The following is a 10829-nucleotide window of genomic DNA, read 5'->3' as shown; positions in this document are numbered from 1 at the left end:
CCTTTCTCAATCTTCAAAACCAGCAGCATAGCATATTAAATGTTCCTTGACCTCAGTTTTCTTATTCTCATTCAGTAGTTGGAGGACCTTGTTATTACATTTCACTAACCTGGATAACCCAGGCTAATCTTTTTATCTTACTATGAAACAAAGTCTTTTTCAGGTGTATGTTATTTGATGACACTGAAGAAACTTCAGGTAAAAGGATCAACTACTGAATGCATCACAGTCTTCATAATAAGTGAAATGCTTTTCTTTCAAAATTACATACAAATAGCAGAAGGGATAAATAAAATGTGGTGTATACACACACACACACACACACACAAACACACACAGGGTGGAATACAACTCAGCCATTAAAAGGAATGAAATAGTGCCATTTGCAGAGGCGTGGATGGACCTAGAGACTGTCATATAGAGAGATATAAGTCAGAAAGAGAAAAACAAACATAATATTGTTGTTATGTGGAATCTAGAAAAATGATATAGATGAATTTGTTTGGAAAATAGAAACAGACACACAGACATAGACAACCGACATATAGGGATACTGGGGAGAGAGCGCAGAGGAAGGAGGGTAAATTGGGAGATTGAGACAGACATATCTACACCACTATGTATAAAATAGATAACGAATGAGAACCTACTGTATAGCACAGGGAACTCTACTCCATGCTCTGTGGGACCTAAATGAGACAGAAATATAAAAAATAGGGGATATATGTATATACATAGCTGATTCATTTTGTTGTACAGCAGTACTTAACACCACACTGTAAAGTGACTCCAATAAAAATTAATTTTAAAAAAGAATAATAATCAAAATATTTACATATACATCTTATGATCTGGGATCAATTTTTTTCTTGCTTTTCATAATTCAAGAACTAACTAGATTTTAATAGTGATGGGGTTATCTGGTTTTTTAATTATCCTTTTCTTTTAGAGACACACACTGAAGTTGCTAAAATATTAATAGGTAAAATGATATTATATGTGGGAATTGCTTAAAAATAATCATCTCGTGTGACCAGGAGTAGTGTGGCCAGGTTACAGGTCAGTAACGTGTGAAACCCGTTGATGAGTTGATGAGTGTTCATTATACTCTTCACTACTCTTTACTTCTGTTTATGTGTGAATTTTCCATAATAAAAAAGGTTTTAATGGTCCCAGTGGGAGAAGACACATTCTTCCAACATCTACCCCTGAGGACATAACTGCAATTTTTTTCCATTTTGAGTATAGTCCCCATATTCCTGCAGTTATATTGCCCCAAGCTTACAAAAATAAAAAATTTTAATGAGAAGCTTTGAGAATTCAGCTTCTGAAGCTCAATAAACTTTGCCCCTCACCTTCAGTTCACAAATATGAGGGAAAAAAGACATTCTCTCATGCTTCCTAGAAACATCACCCTGGCCCAGAGATCCACGTGCTGTTAGTTGTTCAGTCGTGTTCGACACTTTGTGACCCCGTGGACTGTAGCCCATCAGGCTCCTCTGTCTGTGGGATTCTCCAGGCAAGAATACTGGAGGGGGTTGCCATTCCCTTCTCCTGGTGCCTGGCGCCATCTCCCTCATGTTAGAGGCACGACTGCTGGCTACACGATTCACTTTCCAGGGATGAGTCCATCAGACTGGAAATAACAACACAGCATCCTCGGGAAATAGAAGAGAGGAATTTCCCCAGGAGCACTTGTCAGGAGCAAGGAAATTGGGCAAATCTATAGATTAAAAATGATTCAGAAATGTTCAAGTGCTAACCAAGAAGGAATCCTCAATTTTAATTACAGCCTCTTCTCTCTCCTCATCTCCCTTGCCTTCTGCTCATTCCCACATTACTTCTACAACCCTCTCCTAACTCATCAGGAACCATCTCTCTCCTAGTTTTCTCTTGGGCTACACTGGTCGCCCCCTAACATTTTACCCAGTGCCCAGTCTCCTCCTGCTCACCCTACTGTAACTTGCACATCAGAGGGGCCACACTCTTCATTAACTTGTGCATGTCAGCGAGCACACACAGCCATGTTCAGTTGTCTCTGATGTACATGAATGACAGCACTCTCATCCCATTTGTCTCCAGGGAGATGAAATGAGACCATTCAGAAGAGATTAGCATGATTTCTGTACCTGGTAAGTTTAATAAATATTAACTGCTATTTATATCATTTCTTGAGTGCCTTCAATGAGCCAGACTGTTAGTCTGTGTATGTCATATGTGCTACTCACTCAGTCTTGTCTGACTCTTTGCAACCCCATGGGCTGTAGCCCACCCCTTTCCTCTGTCTATGGAACTCTCCAGGCAAATATACTAGAGTGAGTAGCCATTCCCTTTTCCAGGGGATCTTCCCAACCCAAGAGTCAAACCTGGGTCTCCCATGTTGCAGGCAGATTCTTTACTGCCTGAGCCACCAGGGAAGCCCTATTTTTGTACAATTTCAAATAGGATGTTTTTTTCCTCTCTATTATGCATCTGTTTATTGCTGGAAATGGGAAAGAAAATTATATATTTTTATATTTCAATCTAGTTTCATCAGAATGACTTCTTAGTTATAATAGCTTTGCAATTGATTTTAGGTAGCCAGTTGATCATTTGAAAATGTGATCAATTTACTTTTACCCAAGATGTGACCCTATGGTTGCTTTTTTATTCTTTGGTCATATTAATTTGAAATTTCAGAACAGAATTGGGTAGCGGCGATGAGACGCATACTTGTCCTCTGTATGGTCTTCATGTAGATTTCTCAAATATTTTCATGTGCAGGTTGATATAAGCTGATGACCAAGGAAACTATTTTCATAGTAAGGAAACCTATTTAATTTCCTCAGAACTCCTTTCAAGCAGTATCTTTAGCATTCAATTAGACTATCCAATTTTTTGGATTTTTTTTTTACTTATTTGCTCTACTGTAATAAATACATTACCAATATGAAATGCTGGTTGCTTTCTAGGGTTCAATGTTACCTGGGCATAGTATTTGGTTTGCATGATAAACTACTAAATATTTTTATATTTATTGCTATTTTCTTTGAGTTTTTTAAATAATATGCTAATTAGAGATTAGTCTCTGGTTTTTCTCATACCACTACTATTGCAGAAGGCATGTTGTATCATGATTAAAATAGCTCTAGAAAATACACTGGAACACTTATTTTCATGTGCCTCCAGATAATTTTTATGTATTTCAAACAGGTTTTGTGAGATTTCAAAAGCAACAATTTTTTCTGGGAAAAATTGATAACTCAATGCCTTATTTCATGATTGCCCATTATACATGTTAATCAAGTGAGTAGAAAATACCATGTCATTATCATAGCTTTTGGAAATTATACACAGACCCATGCTTTTTTAATTAGCATTTAAAGTAATAATTTAAATAAAATTAATAATAATTAATGGTGTTGATTGATTAATTATGAATTAATGATAATTAAATAAAATGACTAATAATTTAAATAAATAATTATTTTATTATAAAGCATTTAGTAATAAAGTACAAATTAATTCAAAGGCATTTGAGAAGCCTGGGTGACCAAGGGTCAAGGTAGTCAAACAAATGAGATCTTCTTTGGGTGCAAAATTAGTTTTCATGTGAAACTTTTCCAGCTACTGGTGGCAACACAGGAGAAGATAATGGCATTAGGAGACCTCAAACTGACAGGCAAGAGAGAAGAGACCATTAAGCAAAAGCATCGTCTCATCAATATGTTGAGTTCAAGCTAAAAGTGACCACATTTCTAAGATGCCTGTTGGTCACTGATTTAATCTTGCTTCTGCTTCTCTCTTGGCAGACACTCCTTCACATGCAACCAGGAAACCACTCACAGCTTCCAGTATTTATCCTCCTGGGACTTTCCGAGAAGCCAGAGATTCAGTGTGTTCTCTTTGGGCTCTTCCTCTCTTTGTACCTGGTCACCGTCTTTGGGAACCTGCTCATCATCCTGGCCATCATCACAGACTCCCACCTCCACACCCCCATGTACCTCTTTCTCTCCAACCTGTCATTGTCTGACATCTGTTTCATCTCCACCACCATCCCAAAGATGCTCCTGAACATCCAAACCCAGAGCAAAGCCATGACCTACGCAGGCTGCATCACCCAGATGTATTTTTTCACAGTTTTTGGACTTTTGGACAACTTACTCCTGACCGTGATGGCCTATGACCGCTTCGTGGCCATCTGCCACCCCCTGCACTACATGGTCATCATGAACCTGCGGCTCTGTGCCCAGTTGCTCCTTCTAACCTGGCTCATCAGCATTCTGGGAGCCCTTCCTGAGAGTTTAACCATGTCCTGGCTCTCTTTCTGCCCCATAGTTGAAATTCAGCACTACTTCTGTGAACTCCCTGAGGTCCTCAAGCTTGCCTGCTCTGACACCTTCATCAATAACGTCGTATTGTATCTTGTGACAGGCGTTATGGGCTTTTTTCCTCTCACCGGCATCCTTCTCTCTTATTCTCGAATTGTTTGTTCTGTACTGAGGATCTCAACGACAGGAGGAAAGTACAAAGCATTTTCCACTTGTGGGTCTCACCTCTCGGTGGTCTCCTTGTTCTACGGAACCTGCCTTGGGGTCTACCTCAGCTCCACATGGACACATGACTCTCAGACAGGGGCGTTTGCCTCCGTCCTGTACACCGTGGTCACCCCTATGCTCAATCCTTTCATCTACAGCCTGAGGAACAGAGACATGAAAAGAGCTCTGAGAAAGCTTCTCTGCAACACGTTGTCTCCCCAGTGACAACAATGACCTGGAGCCTGGACACGTGTGATCAAGAGCAATGGATCAGAACACTTAAGAGTGTGGACTCTTAATTTTTCAATGCACTTAGTTCTGAAGTTGGAATGAATCTGTTGAAAGAGGTAAGGGTGGGGAAGCAAGCTAACTGTCCATCCTCAGGACACTGGGAACAAGTGTAGACTAGAGATGCAGAGGTATGTGTTTTCAGGAGGACAGGTGGAGTGTGTGGGGGTGTGTTCGATCGTGTCTGACTCTTTTAGTGACCCCGTGGGGTGTAGCCTCTCAAACTCTTCTGTCGATGGGATTCTCCAGGCAAGAATATTAGAGTGGGTTGCCATTTCCTCCCCCAGAAGATCTTCCCAACCCAGAGACTGAACTCAAGTCTCTTGAGTCTCCTGAATTGGCAGGTGGATTCTTTACCACTGCACCATCAGGGAGAGGCCCAAGATTTTCCCGAATTCAAACGGTGATGCCATCTTAGTAGATGGTGATTTTTTTCTCTGTGATAAGATAAATATACTTTATTGTATTATTTTTATCTTTCTTAGACTTTTCTCTTTTTAAAAATTTTTTTAATTATTTATTTTTAATTGGAGGATACTTGCTTTACAATATTGTGTTGGTTTCTGCTATATATAACATGAAGCAGCCACAGGTATAGGTATCATCCCTCTCTCTTATACCTCCCTCCCACCTCCTATCCCTCCCACAACTCTAGGTTATCACAAGGTATCAGATTTGAGCTCCCTGCATCATACAGTAAATTTCCACTGGCTATTCTAATTTTACATCTGGTAATGGATATGTTTCAATGCTATTCACTCAGTTCGTCACACCCTCTCCTTCCCCCACTGTGTCCACAAGTCTGTTCTGTATCTATGTCTCCATTGCTGCCCTGCAAATAGGTTTATCAGCACCATCTTTCCAGATTACATATATATGCATTAATATATGATATTCGTCTTTCTCTTTCTGACTTATTTCACTCTGTATAATAGGCTCTAGGTTCATCTACCTTATTAGACCTGAGTCAAATGTGTTCCTTTTTATGGCTGAGTAATATTCCATTGTGTATATGTACCACAACTTCTTTATCCAAAGAATATTCAACCCCCATGTGCTTCAGTTGCTCTGTATGAAATGAACCTATAACAAGGCATGCCTCACAAGGGTGACAAGAGGTTTAAACGGAATAAAATGGCAAAGCTTCAGCATAAGGAATGCAAGTGGCAAGTCCTAAATAAATTTCAGCTCCCATTACATACAAGAGTAATTTTTGTAACGCTCCAGCTTTTTGTTCCCATATTATTAAGCCAATTTCTCCCCATGCACACTGTCCTCCATTAGGACTAGGTCATAAAGCTCAGTATACCCCAGGAAGAAAGAGGATGTGTAATGTGGAGCAGAATTTCTCAATCTTGGCATCATTGATATTTGGGTTTAGGTCATTCTTTGCTATAGGGGCTATTCCTGTACATTGTAGGATGTTTAGTCATATTCCTGGATAAGATATATCACCAGCCAAATTGCAAGGACTAAAAATGTCTTCATATACTCCATAAGGGGCCAAATCACCCTCACTTGAGAACCACAGGAAAGTGAACATATGAAAATTTCCCATGTGCAAAATCCCCAGGGGAGTGAGCTAAAGCAGGAGTCCCCAAGCTCCAGGATCTAATGCCTGATGATCTGAGGTGGAACTGATATATTAATAATAGAAATAAAGTGCACAATAAATGCAGTGTGCTTGAATCATTCCGAAACCATTTCCCCTCCCCCCCGCCACCCCGTGTGTGCATGCGTGCTCACTCGTGCCTGACTCTGTGACGCTATGAATGATAGCTCACCAGGCTTCTCTGTCCATGGAATTCTCCAGGCAAGACTATTGGAGTGTGTTGCTTTTCTTTCTCCAGCAAAATATTTTTTACACATGATAAGAATGGACCATAAAAATGCCTGTACAAATAGAAAAGCAGAGTCCCAGATTTGACTCTATTTTGCATAACAGTCAGAAGAAGGAAAGGAGACTGGGTAGACTACAAGGCTGATGACATTGAAAACCTAAAATCTATTATTCAAATAATACGTAGACAAAGAAGACACTTGGCACCCTGTCTCACTGGGATGACCCAGAGGGATGGGATGGGGAGAGAGGTGGGAGGGGGGTTCAGGATGGGGAACACATGTACACCCGTGGCAGATTCATGTCAATATATGGCAGTTTAGTTCAGTTCAGTCACTCAGTCTTGTCCGACTCTTTGCGACCCCATGAATTGCAGCACGCCAGGCCTCGCTGTCCATCACCAACTCCCAGACTTCACCCAAACTCATGTCCATCGAGTCAGTGATGCCACCCAGCCATCTCATCCTCGGTCATCCCCTTCTCCTCCTGCCCCCAATCCCTCCCAGCATCAGAGTCTTTTCCAATGAGTCAACTCTTCACAATAAAACCACTACAATATTGTAAAGTAGTTAGTCTGCAATTAAAATAAATTAATTTATATTTTTAAAAAAAGAAGACACTTGGCAACATCATTTTTTGAGACTTTTTTTAAATTTATTTATTATTTTTGGTTGCACTGAACTTCCCTGTTGCACTCGGGTTTCTCTAGTTGTGGCAAGCAGGGACTGCTCCTCATTGCAGTGCTCAGGCTTCTCATTGCACTGGCTTCTCTTGTGGAGCACCGCCTCTAGGCATGCAAGCTCAGTAGCTGTGGCTACAGTCATTCAAGAGGAAGATGCCCTGAATATCCTGTTGTCTTTATTTGTTTGGAAAATTTTAATATTTGATTTGGGTTATAAAAGTTACTCCCTTATATACTGGTGTTCTTTTTTACTTTTTTATTGAGGTATAGTTTATTAACAATATTACATAAGTTTCAAGCCTACTCAAAAAATGGGCAGAAGACCTAAATAAACATCTCTCCGAAGAGAACATACAGATGACCAACAGACACATGGAAAGATATTCAATATCACTAGTTATTAGAGAAATGCAAATCAAAACTACAATGAGATATCACCTCATACCTGTCAGAATGGCCATCATCAAAAAAATCTGCAGACAACAAATGCTGGAGAAAGCATGAAGAGAAGGGAACCCTCCTACACTGTTAGTAGGAATGTAAATTGGTACAGTCACTATGGAAAAGAGTGTGGAGATTCCTTAAAAAATTAAAAATAGAGCTACCACATGACCCTGCAATCACACTCCTGGGCATATATCCAGAGAAAAATGTGATCTGAAAGGATACATGCACCCCAGTGTTCATTGCAGCACTGTTTATAATAGCCAAGACATGGAGGCAACCTAAATGTCCATCAACAGAGGGATGGATAAAGAAGATATGGTACATACATACAGTGGAATATTATTCAGCTGTAAAAAGAATGAAATAATGCCATTTGTGGCAACATGAGTAAACCTAGAAAGTGTCATACTGAGTGAAGTAAGTTAGACAGAGAAGAAATATCATATGGCATCTCTTATATGTGGAATCTAAAATGATACCAATGAACTTGCTTACAAAACAGAAAGAGACTCATGGACTTAGAAAATGAACTTATGGTTGCTGGGGGGAAGGGATAGTAAGGGAGTTTGGGAAAGTCATGTACACGCTGCCATAATCAAAATGGAGAACCAACAAGGACTTAGTGAGTAGCACATGAAACTGTGCTCAAAGTTATGTACCAGCCTGGATGGGATGGGGGTTTGGGGGAGAATGGATACATGTATACGTAAGGCAGTGGATGAGATGGTTGGATGGCATCACTGACTCAATGAACATGAGTTTGAGCAGGCCCCAGGAGTTGGTGATGGACAGGGAAGCCTGGCATGCTGCAGTCCGTGGGGTCGCAAAGAGTCAGACACAACTGAGCGACTGAACTGATGCATAAGGCAGAGTTCCTTCTCCACTCACCTGAAAACAACCACAACATTGTTAATTAACTATGTCCCAATACAGAATAAAAAGTTTAAAGTTTGCAAAAAATATATGTTTCAGGTGTACAACCTAGTGAGTCACAATTTTTAAAGGTTATAGTCCACTTACTGTTACTATAGAATATTGTCTATATTCCTTACGGTACAGTATATCCTTTGTGACTTATCTTATGCATGGTAGTTTGTACCTGTTAACCCCTTGCCCCTGTCTTGCCCCTCTCCCTTCCCTCTTCCCACTGTTGGCCACTGGTTTGTTGCCTACGACTTCAAGTCCAGACTTCCTTGGCAGTCCAGTGGTTAAGACTCCACACTTCCAGTGGAGAGGGCATGGGTTCAATCCATGGTCAGGGAAATTCTACATACTGAGCAGTGCAGCCAAAGAAAGAAAAATTTTCTATGCCTGTGAGTCTGTTTCTTTTCTGTTATATTCACTAGATTTATTTTTTTAGATTTCACTTATAAGAGATATACAGAAAACAACGTCACTCGCTTGTGAATTATTTAAGATAGCCCATTCTCTCTGGACTACAGTTTTGAGGACCATCCAATGAACCTGACCCTGAAGTCAAGTTTTGACCCTGAGAAGCCATTTATTCCCATAGAGTCTGCCTGAACAGCCAGTTCTCACACCACTTCTCTTGTTGTATTCCTGGAACTTCCTTCAGATTGCCCTTTCAACAGTAGGACCAGAAGCTGTGGCAAAGTCATTCATCTGGCTTTGTTGGTAGTTGGGTGCAACCCCCAGCCTTGTTCATAATTTCAAGTTAAGCTGCTTGGCATTCACATGATCTTGGGAAATGTGCCATCGTGCCCTTGATAGACAAAGAAATCCCATCTCAGATGTTGAAGTGCTTGTGGGAAAAGATAGTGGAGATCAGATCCTGGAGAAAGAGCATTGTGACTAAGGTGCGTGGGGAGGGGTGTTCCCATGGGAACAAAGTTAGCAGTAAAGAAGCTTCTTTCTGGTTTGACTTACACACTCATGGGAACCAAATTGATCAGAGAGCAGAGTAGCAATGGAACAATTAACTTAATGAGCAGTTGTGAGAATTCAACCTCTGAAGTCACAGAAACAATAAATATGCCCCTTACTCCTCTCACTACAGCTCCATTGTCCCAGAAAGGAGGAAGGTCATCGGTGCCCTTGCAGAGAATGGATGCCTGATGCCACCTCCTTGCACTTTATTGGAGCTTCAGTGAGGATCCATCACCCAAGAATGAAAGGATCCAGAGAACTAGAGGCTCATTGAGGACATTAAAGTGTGTGCTGTGGGAAACAGGTATGGAGGCAGGCAGAATTCTGAGTATTAACTTGGATGGCACAAATGAGCATAACACAGTTGGTAAGGGTCCATTTACTTAAAACACTCTGCACAGTTCAAGTCCTGAGTCTCTCAAAATCTCTCTTCCAGTTCTAATGAGGTGGATGAAACTGGAGCCTATTATACAGAGTGAAGTAAGCCAGAAAGAAAAACACCAATACAGTATACTAATACATATATATGGAATTTAGAATGATGGTAACGATAACCCTGTGGGCGAGACCACAAAAGAGACACAGATGTATAGAACAGTCCTTTGGACTCTGTGGGAGAGGGAGAGGGTGGGATGATTTGGGAGAATGGCATTGAAATATGTATAATAGCATATAAGAAATGAATCACTAGTCCAGGTTCGATGCAGGATACAGGATGCTTGGGGCTGGTGCCCTGGGATGACACAGAGGGATGGTACAGGGAGGGAGGTGGGAGGGGGTTTCAGGATGGGGTACACGTGTACACCCGTGGCAGATTCATGTTGATGTATGGCAAAACCAATACAATATTGTAAAGTAATTAGCCTCCAATTAAAATAAATAAATTTAAATTAAAAAAATAAAATCTCTCTTCCACTCAGGTTCTTTCCTCTCTCTTCTGGAACCCAATTCTGAGAGTCTCTCACCTTCGTAATGGAAACTGACCTTGTTTAAGCTCCCAACATCTCTTCATATTTCTTACCCAACCATCCTAGCTATTTCTCAGGAGCTATGTGCTTCTATTCTCCATCTGATTCTCCTGTATTCTTTTATGTATCAAATCTTACTTATGTGTTCACTCACTCAAACAAGAAGCATTCTCTGGGATTCTTCCTATTTACCACTTCAT

At 40.6% G+C, this 10829-nt stretch overlaps 1 protein-coding gene across 1 annotated transcript; it reads left to right on the top strand.

Moving 5' to 3' along the window:
- The first annotated feature begins 3803 nt into the window (after window positions 1-3803).
- LOC138086589 (olfactory receptor 7A17-like) lies at window positions 3804-4742 on the top strand. Its single transcript, XM_068981429.1, has one exon. It carries the CDS (start codon window positions 3804-3806, stop codon window positions 4740-4742), a length of 939 nt encoding a protein of 312 aa, XP_068837530.1.
- Window positions 4743-10829: the final 6087 nt, after the last annotated feature.

This window comes from Capricornis sumatraensis, chromosome 9 (genome assembly GCF_032405125.1).
Source record: "Capricornis sumatraensis isolate serow.1 chromosome 9, serow.2, whole genome shotgun sequence".
NCBI classification, from domain to species: Eukaryota; Metazoa; Chordata; class Mammalia; order Artiodactyla; family Bovidae; genus Capricornis; species Capricornis sumatraensis.
The sequence above is the reverse complement of the archived record's forward strand: the minus strand, read 5'-3'. Positions and strand labels throughout refer to the sequence as shown.

Bases quoted from the DNA above. Each gene is read 5' to 3' on its own strand.
- LOC138086589 (XM_068981429.1), top strand. From the start codon at position 3,804: ATGCAACCAGGAAACCACTCACAGCTTCCAGTATTTATCCTCCTGGGA.